Genomic DNA, 20,570 nt, shown 5'->3' on the forward strand with positions numbered 1-20,570 from the left:
CGGACCGCCAACGAATACATGTTTTCGTGGGAAAAACTGGTTTTCGCTGAAAACAACTTGAAAACTTACATTCCACTCATTATAATGGGTGCCTGCTCTAGTTTAATCGATGCTTTTGGAAGACATATTTTGCCGGCCCTAAATTGTCACTTGATATTTGTTTACATTCCATACACAAAAACAGCTGTCCCCTGATATTGTCATATTAGGGGGATTCTCTTGCTCTTGCAAAACCTTGCACGGTGCCGAAATTGCACAATTTTTCTCTTGATGCAACGGCACAATAACAAACACACGCAGAAAATTATTTGCAATGGCTATAAATATGTCAGGCCAAACCCCACGTTTATTTTCGTGCCGTCATATTTCACTAGATTCTGCAAAGGGTGCTCTCTTGGCCTTGCATATTTCGGTATAGGATTTTTTCATTATGTGTCATCGTGCAATCTTGTAAGAGGAAGAGAATGCCGCTATTGGCAGTTGTCACACATCGAAAACACACATTGTCGGTCCGAACGACTTAGATTCCACAACATACAAATGTGTTTTCAAAATGTTTTCAATCTCGGTCCGAACATAGTATAATGGTTTTTCAGGAAGTTTTTTTGATATAAATAACCTTGAAGTCGAATTAAGCTTACTTAATAGGGAACAAAAACCGAAGGTCTAACCAAAAATTTTACATCAAAATCAGGGAAATACCTTCAAGCGTTGGCAGAGGGTGAAAGGATAACAATCTTCTTGTAGGACCCAAAAGGTGATCTAGTGGCAGGTGTCCAAAACATACAGAATTTGTGTATGGATCACTTCTCCAGCGTGCTGAACAGCAGTGAAAGTGTAATACCAGGAGATAGTGAAGCCGATTCCTAAATCACTGACGCTGGAATAGATGTTCCACTGCCCGACTATGAAGAGGTTCGAATAGCAATCACCCGTCTGATGAATTTCCGGTTATGGTCGTACGAAAGCATGCCCGACGTTTGGAACCTAAGCGTGCTCAGTCCTATCCACAGGAAGATGAACCTCACCGTGGTATAAGCCTCCTTATTATCGCATGCAAAGTTCTGTCAACAAGAGATCTAAAATTGAGAGCGTACAAAATACAGCTTGAATAGAAACTGAAGCCGCTCGACCTTCCCAAGCTACATCGCTTCACTCTATGGGCTCTTGAAAAGCTCCAAAAAAATCTGACGTTTTCGAGCTAAATTTTGTTCAGCGCTGCGGCTTATTTCTGAAGATTTCAGGAGATGCCATTTAGTTCAGAAAAAACAACGATTTGGTGTGTTTTGTGGGCAGATGGACAGTGATGGTTCATATTTTTTTCAAAAATGATGACGGTGAGAAAGTAACCGTCAACGATGACCGTTAACGCGCCATGATAACCGACTATTTGATGCCCGAAATTGAAGCTCATGATCTCGACGATATTTGGTTTCAACAAGACGGCGCCACTTCGCACACATCGCATCAATCAATGCATGGCAGGTCGATCCTCTCCGATTTAGGCCTTAGAGCAAACCATCACGCATGTTATAGAAGTCGAAATGCTTGAAGGGGTCGTCGTAGATAGATCTCAATGGATGGACCACCAGAGACGTAGCCGCGACCAATATTTGAAAGAGATAACCTTCAAAAAATAAATTTCAAGAATGTTCTTTCGAGTGATAATAAACATTCCCCATTAAGTTTCAAACTGAATATGAAAAAACCAAAGATTCTTGAAGCACCGTCGAGTAAATTTACTGAAAAATAGTTGCAAAAGTTTAGAGAAAAAGCTTCCACAGTAAATTGACTACAATTCGGTTGGTGCAAGACTTTCAGAAATTTCCAATTATGTGTTTCAGAGCATACGAAACCAGTTCTTATTTTAAAGCGTCATAAATGGATCTAAAATCAGTCACTTGCCAGCAATAAGCTTCAGCAAATTTGAAGTGGACATAAATCGTTACTTTTCACAAATCGACTTTACCGATTCGGTACACACGAACCAACGGAAGTCGACAAGTCGAAAACAAAATACCAAAACTGACCTTGGCCAGCGCTCTGACAACATTACAGGCCACTTACACGACGACCAACAATATCTAATATCATGACACATATTTCTCACTCTCATTTAAAGTTTCGACTCTGGCAATGGTTGCCGGTGATATGGTGAGGTACTGCAATGTTTACTATTACTCACTGCGCTCGCAGCCATTCGCAGGCGTTCTTCTGCTGCTGATTGACCTGTAATTGCCACTTTGTTTGCGTTAACAATGCTGCTGCTGATTTGTGCCAGCCTTTTGTTGTTGTCGATAAATGCGTATGTGTGCGCCAAGGTAAAAGCCATTGATTTCAACTGACGTTTGATTTTTGCGCTTTTTTGTAAATCCTTTAAGAACATATATCATATGGCTTCGTCACCCACGCTGCGCTGCCTTACACTTGTCGCTATTTGCTCCTCTCCGCACCCACACACACACACTTGCAGACCCGTGGCGAAAGCATCGCTGCTTGTCACTCGAGTTGGGCACAGTGTGCACTTTCAACTTTCCGCTCGGCGCGCTCGCCTGCAGTTGTCAGCAGCAAATTGCCACACATGTGTTCTCTTGTTTGCTTTATGCCGCGTTGTTGTTTTTGCTCGCTGCATTATGTGTTCGCCGTGTTAGCTGCATTTTACTGCATTTGACAGGCGTGCTCTCTTGCCCTTCCTTCCCGTCTGTTGTGCCGCGCGCTGTTGTACCACTTCTCTTCCTCCTGCACGACTGCACTTTCCGCTGCTCATTCGGCTGTCGCAACATTTCACCATTTTTCTGTTTTTCTGTCTGCCTGTGTATGTGTGCGTTGGTGCGCTGCCCTTGCCGACGTGTGTTTTTCCGTTTGCGGCTACGTCTAATTTTCCATGTAAATTCGAATTTGATTAGTCGTTGTTGCAGCTGCAGTCGCAGTTGTTGCACGTCGCTTGCTTCAGGAACGATCGAAAGTGCTCTAAATATCTGTGCATGTGTGCGTATGTGCTTATGTGAGCATTTATTCAAATGTGACGTGCTCATTGGTTGGAAACGGTTCCATCTCTATTGATGTGCCCACAGTACGGTGCGGTGTTCGCCGGCTTACAGGGTTCCGTTGTTCCGCTGCGGCTTTTCTGCATTTCCGTTGCATGCTGTTGTTACTTGTACACCAACATTTACATTTTCTCGTAATTTATTGTAATGCTGTTGTTTACATTCGCTTAGTCACGTGACAGTAACCCCGACGATTGAAGCATAAATATTTAATGTGTCTAGTAAAGCGCAGTAATGTGTTTCATTCGTGGTTTTGTAGAGAGACCGTGCGAGTAATCTTAGATGTACATTTAGGTGTGTATTCTAGTTGAAGGGGGTTGACAGTGAACTTCGGTTGGATGATTGAAAAGGGTAGCAACATGAGCTCCAGCCCGCGGCCGGCTGCACTTAGGCTATAATTAGACGAATTGTGCTCCCGGTTGGTAACCAGATTAAACCTCATCCAGCAACTCAGTGGAATTAGTAAAAAAAACTGATTGGCAAAACCAAGTCGAAGCGTTGGGAGCCGTGGAGTATATCCCGTCTCATCCGACTGAAGGCTGCGCTTTCACAAAGATAATTCGATTCAGTCCGCAGTAACCACTTTTCTCATTTTCTGAAAGTGGGACCTTAAGTGGAGGTACCTGCAATGACCCCTAAAATATTACTAAGTTCTCTTTTGCCTAAAAGTAGGAGCTTTTTGGTGTGCCCATCATAAACACTACCACAAAGTAACTTTTTTGTATGCCTCTGTTGCGTATAATTCAAGACCTAAGATTTTTTTTTCGTTTTCATTGCTTCAAACAATCCTTAAAGGAACTGAATGGTCTGACGCAGCTTAGGGTAATGGTGTCTTCAGTCGCCACCATGTGAGCCTGCCTTTCATTTCCTTCAATACCTATATGACTGGATACTCGGACGATTTTAACCGATTTACCTGCTGAGAGTTTTATTGCCATTAAGGATAGCCTTAATTGCCGCCTAACTATCCACTAGAATGCTTATGGACAGTGCTTTTGCTTGGCACTTTCTGTTATGACCACAATTTCGATCTGAAAAACTGATTTCTAATTACATATTTAGTTTAAAGTTATTTTTTGCGTACGAATTACTACAGAAGCAGCCCGCTCCTGTTACTCTTTCAGCGATCCGTCCGGAAATATGTAGATTTCGCCGTTCGAACTGTCGATTACAGAATCATTAGTTTGTTCTTCTCACCTGGGGAATGAATGCGATGTGTTTCATTAGTCGTGGCTCTCCTTTTCTCGGTCACATTGCCATTTAGTCCTGAGTTTATTAACAATTTCGAATATGTTATCACGCCCGTAGTCATGACAAGTTTGGCTCCAATAGCAGGCTGGCCGTAAGCATTGCCTTTTACTTCACTTGTGTGTATTGACCGGGTATCGAGGATAAACTACAGAGCCTTTATTGATATAATTTTCATTACGGCCGTGATCCTCAGCAAGTAGGTCCACTGCATCTCTTCGTGGGATTAATACGACACTTTTTTGAAAATACCCTATACTTTACCATAGCATCATACGTTTATAATTAGACGGATGACGCTTTTGTAGAGCTAATAGACATTGTGGGATTGTCAATCTCACTTTTGCGCAATGGTGCTACTGCCGGAGTTCCAGATTTTAAGAGCTTTGGAAGCCCTACATTTATCGATATCTTTGTCAAAACTCAAGCGAATCATATTTCTGCCCATTAAAGGGGAGAGATTCAATTGCGAGGTTATTGTCCTTTTTGAGAAAAGACAGATTTCTATTTTCTCCAGATTAACAGATAGGCCGGGACCTTTCACCCAGTTGGCGGAGATCTCAAGGGCCCTTTTTTCAGGAGGAATTAAGATTCATCCCTTAACAGAGACCACACGGTCGTTACATATCAGACGTCTTTAAAATTCTCCCTGCCGAAGAGAACTAATAATTCGTTGAGCAAGTTGACCCAAAGCTAGCGAAATAGGATTTCTCCAGAGATTTCGGAGTGCCACAGGTAATCTGGTGAGCGACTTTTATATCTTCGTCATCGTATACGGCTTATCTATTGCTTAGCATATGACTTAACCTAGCCAGCAGATTCTGTTTAATGTCAAAAGCAGCGATAGCGATAGAACAAGTTACAGGCGGGCAGCGAAAGTACACAACCGATAAGCTGAGCGGCTACACCTTAGATATCTGTAGCTAAACAAATATTTCAAAAATCGATTTAAAACTTTTAATATTTTATTTTTGAGAGTATAACCTTTTGAAATATAAAAGAACTCGATTTTTATTAAATTTCATACCAGAAATCGCTAGTTAAAACCTGTATGGCTCACCCGCAAAACACCCGAAAAGTAATTTTGATGGCGAATTTAAAGGCTAAATATATATTAGTCGGCTTATTACCACTCTTTGATACTAATATTAACACCATGAATGGGACTTACGCCCTATATTATATTGGTTTTGTTTTTGCTGATTTGGATTTTTATTAGAGCCATCGATACAGCAAAATTCATTAGCTTCATTTAAGTAAGCTATAAACTAAAGTTGGAAATTCACACGTTTCGAGCCCAAAATGCCATCGTCGTAAACATACGTTGAGCAATGCAAATGCTGTAAATTACGAGCACTATAAGCACACCGAGCATCAACACACACGAGTACGACTATGTTATCGTCGTGAGCTTAATGGGCGAAATGGTTTGAATACGTATTGGCGGCAAGCAAAGCAGACATTTGATACTCTGAACGGCTACTTTACAAGTTAAAAACTATTTATGATAAGCGGATAATGAGCTCAACGGGTATATATGACATATACAAGTAATGTATACGCCTTTGTCGCTGTATATACAGTATATACAGTTGGTTTAGAAGCCTGAATTTTAGGTATTTTTTTTTTTGATACAACAAAAAAAAATCAAAAATTATTTTGACTATACATTTTTTACATGCTTTTTATTGATATTCAAGGAATACGTAACATAAATAATATAAGAAAAACAAGAAAAAACGTTAACTTCGGCTGCACCGAAGCTAATATACCCTTCACAGGAGCATTTCTTTTAGTAACTATGTGTTCAGTTTGTATGGAAGCTATATGCTATAGTAATCCGATCTGAACAATTTTTTCGGAGATCACATTGCTGCCTTAGAAAATAATCTATACCGAATTTGGTGAAGATACATTGCAAAATGTGAAAGTTTTCCCTCCAAGAACTTGATTCCGATCGTTCAGTTTGTATGGTAGCTATATTCTATAGTTAACCGATCTGAACCATTTCTTCGGAGATCACATTGCTGCCTTGAAAAATAATCTATACCGAATTTGGTGAAGATACATTGTCAAATGTGAAAGTTTTCCATACAAGAACTTGATTCCAATCGTTCAGTTTATATGGCAGCTATATGTTATAGTGGTCCGATATTGGCCCTTCCGACAAATGAGCAGCTTCTTGAAGAGAAAATGACGTTTGCAAAATTTCAAAGGATATCTTAAAAACTGGGACTAGTTCGTATATATACGGTCAGACAGACAGACGGACATGGTTAAATCGACTCAGCTCAACTTTATAGGGTCCATATATATACTTTATAGGGTCTCCGACGCTTCTTTCTGGGTGTTACAAACATCGTGACAAACTTAATATACCCTGTTCAGGGTATAAAAATTAAATTTAAAACAAACTGCAGGTCGGCGAAGTAGAGACTGATGAAATAATGGCTTGTCTTGGTGTGCAGGATATAAATCCTTTCCGAGACCTAAAATGAAAATTTATGCGAAATCCGTGAACAGTAAAAGTGTAGTTATCGCACTACGAAACGTTTTTGAAAAAAAAATTTTACAAAATGGTGGAGGTTTGAAAAAAAAGTTTCGTAATATATTTTCCCTGTTTTTTGTGGTTCGGAATTTTTTTAAAATAAAAAAAAAAAATCTTTCGAAATCTCTTCGTAGTGCGTTACTATAATGTGTAAGAAAGCTCTGTGTAAAATTTCATGTGAATCGGTTGAGTAGAACTTGAGATTTCATGCACACTGTTTCTAGAAAAGTAGATATGAGAAAAACGAGTTTAAAGTTTGAGAACTATTCGCGCGCAGTCGGAGTCGGAGTCACAAAATGAGCTGTAACTCGGAATATAATTTGAATTTCGAAAAATCCTCTTAGGGACATTTTCTTTACTATAAAAATATAAAAAAATCGATTTTTTCGAATTTCTAAACCAGAATACCCCTTAATATGTTGTTCAAAGCTACATTTATGAATATGATTTCTACTCAAATACACAGATATATAAAAGTAGGAGTACTCCATAACTGTTATAGCAGCGATGTTTAACGCATATCTTCGCAGAGCATTTTCTTAATAATGGCCGAGGAATAAAATACTGATTTTAGCTTGGAGAAGGCGACAAAAAAAGGGGATTAAGGGGGATTGAAAACATTACTCGATGAAGATTGTTGCCAAACACAAGAAGAGATCGCAGAATCTTTGGGGAACACTCAAGCAGTCATTTCAGAGCATTTAAAAGCATGCCATAAATGCTACAAAAAGAATCCCTTTTGGATCGGATTGGGAGCAGTGAAAAGTGGAGCCAATGCGAACAAGCGACGTAATCAGAAGCACTTCTAATGGCGGTCTACTTTCTCCGCTATCATGGGTAATGGTGCTAATTGGAATTGTACTTCAACTCAAAGAGCTTTGCGAAGGTTACACCTTTCGACAAGAAACAACGGACTAGTTGTTAACACTAGTAAAATGGACTGATGCTTTTCACGTATAAAACCAAAATACCTCAATTTAATCTTCATTCACTCGGTGGTACAACAATTTTCGCGTCCGCCACAGCCATACTATATACCTGAGGCTTGAAATCAATATCCAACTGAATTGGCCAACATTAGAGCAATAATATAATAACAGGAAAATAAATGAAAAACAGAGAGCTGCCTTTGCACGGGTTACCGAGGCTTTTAAGTCATGTCCGACTGATGCGCTCAATTTAATTCTGCATCAGCTGCCCACAGATGTTTTTACTCGAAAAGTAGCAGCAAGTTTTGCTATGAAAATAAAAGAATGAAGAGGTTGGAACAAAAAATATTATGGACATAGCGCCATCTTGAAACAACCAGGAAAGATTTCTAAATGCAAATGCAGATGCAAATCAATAATCAACTCCAAGATAGCGAAACACATATGGTCCAATTATAATAGGACTACGACTTATTACATAGGTACAGGAATAGCACTCACAGACTTACAACTACCATAACGAGGCACTGGGCTTTTGGATAACATGCGCTACAAATGGGTTTGCCTTATAGCAATATTTGCCGCAGCTTCAAGCTAGAAGGTAATAATTTCCACTTTCTCTGTGCATGCCCAGCTCTAACACAAAACGGACACAGAATATGTACTTGGAAGGCACCAGATATGAAACCATGAATGACTGTCCACAAAAGCTTAGATGGTATCATTGAGCGCAAAACTGAAACGATATAGCAAGCTTATGGAGGTCCTACGTTAGTGCATCAAAATGGCGCATTTGGCCCGAATTGAGCAAGAAAATTCAGCTCTTCTTCTTACCTATCCATAGCAATTAATCGCATGTGAAACCTGGCCAGTCAGCCAAAGCAACGGCAAAGAAACTACCATTGATGGCAAGGTAATGTTATGTATTTGCTGGAAACGAATTGTATTTAGAGCTTCTAAAATCAGGTGAGGATATTAAGGGTGAACTCTAACGACAACAACTCATCAAATTAAAGCGAGCGACCGCTAAAAACCGCCCTGAATTTGCGACTAGACACGTGGCATTAATCTTTCATCATAACAGCGCACGGCTTTATGTTGCAAGAGCGTCTAGAAACGATTTTGAAAACAGCGGATGGAAAGTTTTGACTTAAGCGCTTCATAGTGCAGACCTTGCCTCTTCGGACTACTATTTGTACCGGTCAAGCAGAACACCGTCACCGAAATACGGCTCACATCAGAAGAGAGTATTAAAAATTGGCTTGATTCGTTCTTGGCCGCCCAGCCGGCACGGCTTTTTAGAGGATTGAGTCCACAAATTGCCACAAGAATGGGGAACTTTTATATAAAGCTATCTTGACTGTTAATTTTGAAAAGAAAAATATGATTTTTTAAAAACTTAAAACAAGTAAGAAAGTTTTGAACCGAATGCGTACATTTTCGTGCTCAGCATATAAAAGCAATGCATATGTTGTTTTATACTTTATTTTTATTAATTTGTATTTAAGTCAAAAATTTTCGTTTCGCTGTTTTATTATTATCCCTTATCTCCGCCAACATTCCATCATAAATAAAAATAAGCTTTTATTGAGCTGCTTTCAACGTACATATGCTGCGACTGTACATACAAGTCTATATGCGTTATATGCATGCTTTATTCCCGATTTCCTGTCTGAACATATGCCAACAAAGGCGCTGGGAAGTCGATACGTTTGCTATGACACGCTTCAACGGTTTTTCACATGCCAATGCCACACACACACACATGCGAGCGTTTATATGTGCGGCTGTGTATGTACACTCCCCCTAAATTCCATGCACTCGCTCCATTTCCGTCCCTCACAATTTCCATAATAATAATGGCAAAGAGGAGCTTATGTAATAAAATAAAAATTAAGTTACTCATACCACACGGTGGCCCAGCATATGCACTCATATGCCAACAGTGTGTGTTTATGTGTGTCTGTGCAGTTACCTCCATGTCGAATAATGGAAATTGCATTTGCACAGCGTTTTTGATTTGATTCATTCGACGTGTGTACGGAGCCGAGCTGAGTGGCTCGTTCGTCGTTCCTTTCACATATTTTGTTATTGTTATTGTCAAACGTTCGGCGTTGGATTGTCGAAGCAGCCGTTTGATGTGCCATCTGACAGATGTATTGTCGCTAGTTGGGGGCGTCACTGCGTGCATGTCTGCGTGTATGTTCTTTGTGGCAAAGATTCAATTTCCATTCATGCGCGAATAATGCAGAATACAGTACATAATAAATGCGTTGCTGCTATGGGGATTGGGCAAATGTGACGCACGCACACGTGCGTCCGGAAGTAGCTCATTGTGCGTACGATAATAGCTGAAAATTTACTTTGGAAGCAGCGTATTTCCAACCCGAAATTACGCAAACACCATTTTCTCAGCAAGAAGCTGCTTATTTGTCACAACCACCGAACGAACGTATTCAAGTGCTTTTTGGGAAGACTTGGAGGATTTTTGTTTTCACCGCCTTGTTGGTCGTGCTGGGCCTCGACTCACAGCTCTTGTATATTTCTTTGAATAACAGTCTTTGTCCTTAACTATGCCTATGGTCGCCTGGGTGCAGGTATACGCAGACATGGGAACTGCAAACTTGTCAGAACACTGCACTCCGAACTACGACCGGCGGTGCGACCCGTATGCTCGCAATTAAGGAGTATAATGAACTCCTCTCTCACAGTTCCTGCTGGTGTGCTGTCGCAGAAATTATCCCTGCAGTCACCTGCTTGGAGCGGAACCGCCACCACGGAGCATTAATAAGTCGTTCCTCAACTACGTCAATGATATAAAACAATAATCCGACCAAACTTCGGGCGGAACTAAAATCCGACAATCACTGACCGCCATCCACAGTGAAGCCACTAATACCTTCACCGACTCCCTCTCAGTGAATGGCGTACTTGGAGTCAATCCATCACCCATTGCAGACGAAGAGCTCGAATTTCCGCGAGTAACGATGGTGACCCATGCGCAGCTTCGTTCTAGATACAATAGTAGGTTAAACTCTTACTTATCCAGAATAGACTCTGACATATCAAACATATGCCCTGTGTGAAAGGAGTCCACGCAGGACAGTAGCCACCTCTTTGCATATCCCATTAACACTAAACATCTGCCACCCTTCTCCCTTTGGTCCTACCCCACCGAAACATCACGCTTTCTGGGCCTTCTGTTGGATGAAGTCGATGATAACTTATCTTATCCTTATCATCCTAACAACTTCTTTTCGCACTGTCCAAATCAGCTTTGAAACCGACGAAGGTGATGTGTGTGGATCCTTTTTTCACGGATCTTTTCTAAGATTTGGCGCATGGTTAATATCCGGTTAGGTCTAAAGCCACACTGATAAGGTCCAATCAGTTTATTGCCGATGAGCTTTAATCTCTCACACCGTACGCTATACATTATATACGATATTGAGGAGGCTTATCCCACGGTAGTTGTGGGGTCTCCCTTTTTGTGGATTGGGCAAAGCACACTTCAATTCCAATCTTCGGGCATGCTTTCGTCCGACCATGTTCTAAAAAGAAGCTGATGCCTGTTCCTTATTAGCTCTTCACCGTCGTATTTAAATAGCTCTGCTGACAATCCATCGGCCCTCCGACGGGTTATCAAAAGAACGCTACAATCTCTAAAATAATTGCTCGGATCAGACCATTTTAGCATATAGCAAACTGTCCGATCAAAATCAAGTATTTTTCTGGGCATTGAATTTAATAACGGTCCAAACTAAATTGGTGTTCACACACTGTAGACCAAAACAAAACTAATCGGTCCACATAGACTCAATTCTGTGGCACTTACAAGACTGATTGCACCAATACGAACACTATGTGTTTTCCGAATTGCAATGCAATGCCGCGTAAAAAACCGTTACGCTACACAACGACTGCACACACTTTTTTGTTAGACACAAAATGCGGCTATTAACTCGTGAATCTCTGCTTGCAACATTTGCCCGAAACTAACGCGATAGCGGTGCATCAAGGCGAGCATATTTTGCCGTTAGCCTGCGAATGTCCGCGGTTTTTGTTGCATAAATTCCAAAGTTGCGTTGTGGCAGATTGTCCTATGTGACGATGGGGAAGCCGCAGATAAGCAATTTGCATGCCAATAAGTGTGCAACAGCAAGAACAATGCTTGTGTGAATACATCGTTGGAGCAATCACAATCAAATATGCGGCGTGTCGACTAGCTGACCATGCTCACATGTCAGTGGCGTGAGAGTGAGTATACATAGTATTCACAGGGTTGGTGGTGGCGCGGTCATAAATACCTGCAAGTCCCACATTGTTTGCGTTGCTGATGGCAATTTATGTCGCTATCTACGATATTTAACAAGCTTAGAAACACGTTCTCTGATCACTTTTGTATTTTTTGCGCCTCTCCTTGCAGACACTCAACAGCAGCAACAACAGTATCAACAACAGCAACAAGTAGGTGGTAAGCATCAACCAAATGGCAGCGTCATGACGGGTGTGAGTGCGCAGCAGCAACATATACGAGCGCCACGCCCACCAATACGCACAGCCTCCTCTGCGCCCACCAGTGGCAGTGGCAGCGGTAGCGGAGGGGGCGTCAACAGCAGCGGCGGCGTAGTAGTTAGCGGCAATGCGGCCATTTTGAACAATCTCATCGATCAGACGCCATCAAACGGTAGCAGTAGCAGCGGCGTCAGCAGCGCGCCCTCCAGTAAAGGTCACTCGCACCACCACCTGCATGCGCATGCGCACGCGAACGCTATGGCCGACAGCATCGGTCTGACGACCACAACGTCTAGCGGTGGCGGTGGCGCCGGCGGCGGCGGCAGCAGCAACATACATTCGCAACAGCAAGTGCCACAGGCGGCGATCGATGAGATGCGTGTCTGATAGGTGTCGGTGTTCGAGCTGGAATTATAGTCTTCTTGGTGAGTGCAATTTAAATACATACAAACACTTTACTTATTTAAATGTGGTGATTAAGTGAAGCTGCTCCAAATTGCAACTTGACTTACCTATTCAACTGCTTGAAGCTAGAGTCCCCTTTGTTGTGCTAAACAGCACACAGTTGCCATAAGAGCACTAAGCGCCGTTTTAGTCTTCAAATAGAAGCTTCCAAAGTTATCATTCATTGAGTCGAACAGGCGCTCGGCAAAGCTTTGCCAGTAAAAGTCAGTTATGCCACTCTGCTACTCACAGGAAATCAAAAAAAGGCCAAGCGACTAAGGATTAGTTATGGCAAAGCAAAGGTGACGGAGTCAAAACAAAAACGTAGGATTTTGTGGAACTCTTTCTTCTTACTTCACTACTACAGGATACTACCAGGTGTCAGAATCTCTAAGTATTTTATAATTTTCGTTAGCAGTTTTGTATCGGATCACAACGCCTTTCCTTGGAATATTAGATATACATAATATCGCAGCAAACGTAGATGCATTTGTAGCACACGAGAGCGCTATCTTCCGCATGAATTGTAGACTCCTATTGTTCCCTGCTCCGCTACAAGCAACTGCACGCCGGAACGCATTGACGCGCGCAGCTAGCTTGGCCAACACTTAAGCAACCGCGCCGCTCGCATAGAGCGGGGTCGCTTCGCCATTCCAAAAAAGGCGGCATGTGCGCAGCTCACTTGGTTGGCAAACGTCCCACCTATTGTTGGCCTGACTTTGTGCGCGCGCCTTACTGCTAGATGGCTACCACTTAAAGAGCTTTGGCTGCTTGTGTGCACTTGCAGCGCCTAAATTTATGCAATGCATCTCACTTGAATGGCAGTTGCAATGGAAATTTGCATTATGTGACGAAGTGCACTCAGTAAGCGTGTGGCAGGTATGCATCACAGCACTGCAAAAGCTCTTAGCAAATAACAACACACACATACGCGCTTGCATTCGTGTGAGAGCAGCGAAGTGTGCTTGTTGTCAAAGATTTGCATATTTGCATGTGTGAGTGTGTGTGTGTGCATATTGTCACGCTTTTGAGCGCTCTTGCAACACATTTGCGGGTCGCCGCCCCCCCTTCTGCCAATGCTTGCACGCACACAATGTCACCATGACTAAATACATTTTCACACATTTACGCATTTAGCTATGTTTAAGGGACGCCTGCTGCTGTGTCTGTCTGAAATTTGATCATTTCGCTTGGTTGCCTATCATCTTCTCAAGCGCCACTCAGTTCGCCGCCACTTCGCTTTTCCTCTTTATGCATACATAGACATTGCATAGCCTGGCGCCCTTCTTCTTCGGTATTCTTTAACTTTAACTTTTTATCTCTAACCATGCGCTGCTGCAGCTCGTTGACTCGCTAAACAAAGTAACAAGGTAAAAAGCCACGGGAAATGACAAAATTATGAGCTTCTTGGCGCTTCCTTTGCCGCTTTGGCATAGCGTTGTCGCTCGCTTGCTGGCAAAATTGCATAATATGAATTTATATTTTCTTCAACCAGACTTTTTTTCACTCAACATTACTGCGTTGCACGCTTGATTTGCTGCTGTTCAGCTATCAGTCAACTGTGAGCGCGTAAATTTAAAATTCATTACCCAAGATGGATGTGGCGAAGATGCACAAATGTGGTGACAGTTGATTGCAGTAAGTCATTTGTACAGCTTCTGCGGTGTTTTACCTGTAAAATTTCCACCGAGCAGCGAAATTATGGTTATCTGCATTATAGTCGGCCTTGAATCAGACTAGTTCTGCATGATTTGTTTTAGCTAAAAGAACTCATACTGTGCCTTATCTCAAGCCCCCACGTAGCTTATTGCTCTGCATCGACTCCATAAATTGTACTTTAATTAAAAGCTTCACTGGACACTGGCTTTGCTATTTACCAAGTCCAACTAATTGCGCCCCTAAGGCACATTTAGCTCCAATAACCAGCTATATACCTGCTCCAAAAATATAAACTAAAAATCCGAAATTTTTGGCAATTAAATATAAAATTGTAAATAGTGATAAGAAATAATTTTTTAATGGATTTTCTCTGATTTTATTAACCAAAAGATTTGCAATTTTTGCGCTGCATATTCTAAATGAATACACATTTCCCATGTAAATATAAATTAATATCGTCAAATATCAAATGACAAAGAAATTATTTTCCAGGAATTTTGTGTGCTTCATCATGCGAATAATTCATTTATTATTATTTCTTTTTTTTTAATGCTTGAGAGCAATATTTTGCGTTTAATATATAAATGTTGCAAAGAGGAGAAAATAATACCTTTTACACGCAACAGTATTTTTCATAATAAACTAATAAGCAAAAAACTAGGTCTCTATTAAGTTAGAATTCTATATCGATTATCTTAATATACATACATTTAAGAATAGATACAGAAAATTTCATACTGATTCGGTTCGAATTTGAAAAGACGTTTCAGGGTGCTTGGAAGTACAAGGCCAAACTTTAAACGCGTTTTTCGCAAAATGATTTAAAAGTCGGTGACCAACATTACTCGAAAACAGCTAAATTTTAACACGAGCAAATCAAATATATATTTTAGTAATTAAACGAAGATGTTTCTCTTTTTTTATAAGCAATTTAAGGCCGAAATTTTGGTGAAAGATCGATTATTTTTTTTATTTTTTTTTTCATTGCTTAATCCTTCGACTAATTACTAGATTTAACATTATTTTAACGAAATCTGTTTGGTTTTTTATATAGTGGTCAAAGCAAAACATCTTCAGTTGTAGTTCCTTTCAAAATAAATATTTTTCCTTATACTTAGTTTTAAAATACAGTTAAAACAAGTAAGGAAGGGCTAAGTTCGGGTGTCACCGAACATTTTATACTCTCGCATGGTAAAGTGATAATCGAGATTTCATAATACGTCATTTACATATTTTTCAAATACCGTATTTTTGTAAAGTTTTATTCCGCTATCATCATTGGTTCCTAATGTTTATACTCGTATTATACTAGAGAAGGCATCAGATGGAATTCAAAATAGCTTTATATTGGAAGAAGGCGTGGTTGCGAACCGATTTCACCCATATTTTGTACATGTCATCAGGGTGTTAAGAAAATATTATATGCCGAATTTCATTGAAATCGGTCGAGTAGTTCCTGAGATATGGTTTTTGGTCCATAAGTGGGCGACGCCACGCCCATTTTCAATTTTTAAAAAAAGCCTGGGTGCAGCTTCCTTCTGCAACTTCTTCCGTAAAATTTAGTGTTTCTGACGTTTTTTGTTAGTCGATTAACGCACTTTTAGTGATTTTGAACATAACCTTTGTATGGGAGGTGGGCGTGGTTATTATCCGATTTCTTCCATTTTTGAACTGTACATGGAAATGCCTGAAGGAAACGACTCTGTAGACTTTGGTTGACATATGTAGCTATAGTAGTTTCCGAGATATGTACAAAAAACTTAGTAGGGGGCGGGGCCACGCCCACTTTTCCAAAACAATTACGTCCAAATATGCCCCTCCCTAATGCGATCCTTAGTGCCAAATTTCACTTTAATATCTTTATTTATGGCTTAGTTATGACACTTTATAGGTTTTCGGTTTCCGCCATTTTGTGGGCGTGGCAGTGGGCCGATTTTGCCCATCTTCGAACCTAACCTTCTTATGGAGCCAAGGAATACGTGTACCAAGTTTCATCATGATATCTCAACTTTTACTCAAGTTACAGCTTGCACGGACGAACGGACGAACGGACGGACAGACGGACGGACGGACAGACGGACGGACAGACGGACGGACAGACAGACATCCGGATTTCGACTCTACTCGTCACCCTGATCACTTTGGTATATATAACCCTATATCTGACTCTTTTAGTTTTAGGACTTACAAACAACCGTTATGTGAACAAAACTATAATACTCTCGTTAGCAACATTGTTGCGAGAGTATAAAAATTATAGTAAAAATTTTTGGATAAGTAAATTTACAATTTTTCTAAAAAAAATCTGGAAAATTTGCTTTTTTCCGGCCTTCTAAATGTAAATAACCCCTTAAAACAACTTCAACTTATGCTTCATTCACACATCCTCTTTAAATTTACTTGCAATGTAACTTTGAGCAATTTGCTGATATCTTGTCTGAACACTATGTTAGTTCCTACAACATTACTTAAAAATTGAGTGAAAGTGCAAAACTTGTGAACAAATCAGGTTTTTAAGTAAAGCTTTTATGAAACTATTTACCAGCAAATCAGTCCATTTGTCATCCCACATGAGGGTTAGACAATGAGGAGTGATCATCGAAATCGGACCACTTACAGACGCCACCAATAACAAAGACCAACTCTTAAAACTACCAAATGAACACTAACTCTCTGATAATTCTGCATTCTTAAAAGCTCAGAGATTACATTACATGACGAATAGTTTACGTACTCGCCCTTATTGAGCTCTTGTCTGTGCCAAGTTTGTTTTTGCTAATAGTAGTTGGATAGAGACAAACCTGGTGCTATTCGAAGAACGTAGCTGCAGAAATATGCTTTAATAGAGAATTTAAAGTTTCAAAAGCCACTTCAACAAAAATTAGATGGTATTGTGGATCTAAGGAAAGGCATTCAGCTTTAGCTTTTGTACTTCCACGATATCTGAACTGAAGTGAATTCGCTTTTACTAGGATGTATTTCGACAGATGGACGACAAATATTGGTTTCATATTTACGAGACTAAAGTGAATAATCAGTACATTCTTTATCTTCTTTACTGGCGTAGAAGCCGTTACACCGAGTTAACAACAGCGCGCCAGTCATTTCTTCTTTTTGCAATGTGGCGCCGATTGGACTGGAGGTCTGTGTTTCGTCCCTTCGAACGACATGACCTAATCAGCGTAGCCACAGCGTTTTAATTCGCTGAACTATGTCAATGTCGCCGTATATCTCACACAGCTCATCGTTCCATCGAATGCGGTATTCGCCGTGGCCAATGCGCAAAGGACCATAAATCTTCCGAAGAACCTTTCTCTGGAAAACTCGTAACGTCGGCTCATTAGGTGTTGTCATTGTTCACGCCTCTGCACCATATAGTAGGGCAGGGACTTATAAAGTTGTCTTTGTTTGTCGAGAGAAGACATCTTTGTTTGTTCCGCGTTGGATTTCGAGTCTGACGTTGTTGTTGATGTTAATAAAACAGAGTAAGACGTTGTTCATAATTTTTAAATTATTAATTTGTTTTTCAAAATCTAGTAGTGCCCCTTGGCCCCAATACACTTATGCCAACGTTTTCTCCAAGTCAATTGCGGCACGATATTGGTTAAAAATTTGGCGAAATACTTACGAAAGACCACAGCAATATGCGAGAGTGCATTATAGTGGTGCAAAAACCAAGAGTTGTCGGCCCTAATGCCAACCTATTTTTACGAATTTCTTCCCGCAAACGACTCATAGCATTCAAATAGTATTCTTTGTTTACCGTTTGGCCGGTCGGAAAGAATCCGGAGTGCACCACACCTCGATAATCAGAGAAACTGTCAATATTACAATGATTTTTGACCTCATTCCGGTCCGTAAGCATAGATCCAAAACTCATCGTCAGTATTAATACGTTTCATGACATCCTGGTAGTTTTGAAACCAATTGTGCTTTCAATTTCTCTAGACCCAAATAATCTTTCAAAATGATTTTCACTGATCCTTCCGATATTCCAACGATGCCAGTAAGATCTCTGACTGTTAATCGCCGATTCTCAAGCACCAATTCCTTTATTTTATTTAATTGTTGATCTTCACCTTGCCTCTTTTGATTACGATTTGTTCAGGTCGAGCAGAACACCCTCACCGAAATGCGGTTCGGAAGAGTATATCAGAAATTGTCTTGATTCAATCTTTGCATGGCTACGCAGGAGGTTCTTAAGCATATATCTACATATATATATTGACCACTAATCGTGACAGCTCTATTGTAAAGAAAATATAACCCAGGATTACATATACGCTCGCACTAAGTGTTATTATTACATTGCTTTCAAAACTTTAGTGCCAATTTGTACATACTGCTTCCAAATAAATCACTCCAGTTCGGCGTTCGACTTAATTTATTCTTTCTTTCGTTTCACTTTGCCATTGGCTTGCCACATATGGTAACAATATCTGTTAAGCCACGCAATAATCGTAAATTTGATATTATTACTTGAATGAAGTTGTTGTTACCCTGCTTTTTATGGTGTGAAAGTGTGCTCGGTCGTTAAAGATGTGAGACGCGCAAAGGTAAGCGCTGCTCAGCGTTGATGGCCAACAGTTAACAGAACATTTGAAATATAACTGTGCATTCTGCGGAATTGCGATGGGATTTGATAATTAACAGTTGTGTGTCAGCATCAACTGATGGCATAACTTGGCCGGGTCGTAAATGTGGCAACCTAATAGCTTAATAGAATTGAAATCGCGCTGCTTGATATTAGCTCAGTGTTGGCACGTAAATGTTCACGACAGCGGTTAAATAACAGCATAGAATTGGTGAAAACTTTCTTTGTTTCATTGAAAATATAACCTTAAATCACCAAAAAGAAGTTGCAGGCAAGTTTACGTGACTTTAATGAATATTCAAATGATCAGTGAGTTTTTGTTGGCTTTAAGTTCTCGCACTTAACTTGAACTCTTGTGCGCGCCCACAAGTCGGCGCACACCCTGCAACAGCCTCCAAACCCAGCTCATTTCTTTCCAATTGTGCGCAGGCGGCAAAAGCAAATCGCTCTTGAACCAACTCGATTCCATTTCACTTAACTTTTATCTTGAACGTCACTCGACTTTCGCCTTGATTCCTACTTATTCGCTCGTTGCTGTTGCTGCTGCTTCTGCTGCATTGCACTTGCACTTGTGTTTGGTTGTTTGGCATTCACTGAGTCGTCGCAAACTTCTCTCGACTGATTTCTTTATCAACTTGACTTTACGCGCTTCACTTGCTCGCTATTTCAATTCGCATTGCACCGACGCCGAAGACGAAGCCGACGCCAACGCCAACATCAACCCTTCACTGCGTTGCGCTTTTGTTTTACCGAGGTTGCTTAGCGACGCCGCGATAAATGCCGCGCTCATTTTTGCGCCTTCTAACGTTCAAGGAAAAGCGAAGTACATACTCGTGCATTCAAATGCATTATATATGGACGCATTTGTTCGCTGACTTGTAACTGCAGTTGAACAGATCAGCTCACTCACACTCACAGACAATTGAATTTATTCAAGGATAAGGTGTTCTAGTCTTGTGGGTGAAGTAAAGTTTGCGGGAATTCCATCAAGAATTGCAACATTCGCATTGTTTCTAACTTTCGCCGTTACTCGAAGTGCTTTATTCAGGGTATTTGCTAAAGGTGCTTAAACAGGTTTTTAATTATTTCCCTTACAGGTATGTATAAATGCACATTTCTTCTGAGATTGCAAATAATCAGCGAAGACAGCCAGCAAAGGCGTTATATTAGAATTAAAAAGACTACTGTAACAATTATACAAAGATTTTGAGGAAATACCTGTATATATCCTAAAACAACACTGCCATTTTCCAGGCAAGAAGGTGGTTACTATCTATTCCAGCCAACTCGTCGAGTTCGTAAAAATTATTACAACTAAGATGCTACAACATTAGTCTTGCGGAAGCTGAACAGTGGAGAAGAATATGTGTAGTTATTGGCTATCTTTTACCTATGCTCTGCCAAAACTCTCCTTGGCAACTCTGGAGGTAGTTCTACCTCGTCGTCGTGATGCATGTAGACCGATATTAACTAGGGTTCTCCGGCGCCATCCTCTTGGCTAGAGGTAATGACGACATCCACGTTGCTAAAATGTGCTAGGAAAAAAGTTCACTTCTGACCAACAGACAACATTTAGTTTAACCCGC

General features: G+C 40.6%; 1 protein-coding gene across 1 annotated transcript in view; it reads left to right on the forward strand.

Annotated features, from left to right (window-relative positions):
• Positions 1-20,570, forward strand: part of LOC120773428 (neuroligin 4-like) — a 141,087-nt gene that overhangs the window by 103,383 nt on the left and 17,134 nt on the right. Inside the window, exon 11 of the mRNA XM_040102312.1 lies at positions 12,199-12,712. Within this exon, the coding sequence (XP_039958246.1) occupies positions 12,199-12,674 (476 nt within the window). The 3' untranslated portion in view covers positions 12,675-12,712. The remainder of the gene's footprint in view (positions 1-12,198; positions 12,713-20,570) is intronic.

The sequence above is a fragment of the Bactrocera tryoni genome, chromosome 1 (assembly GCF_016617805.1).
Source record: "Bactrocera tryoni isolate S06 chromosome 1, CSIRO_BtryS06_freeze2, whole genome shotgun sequence".
In the NCBI taxonomy this organism is placed as follows: domain Eukaryota; kingdom Metazoa; phylum Arthropoda; class Insecta; order Diptera; family Tephritidae; genus Bactrocera; species Bactrocera tryoni.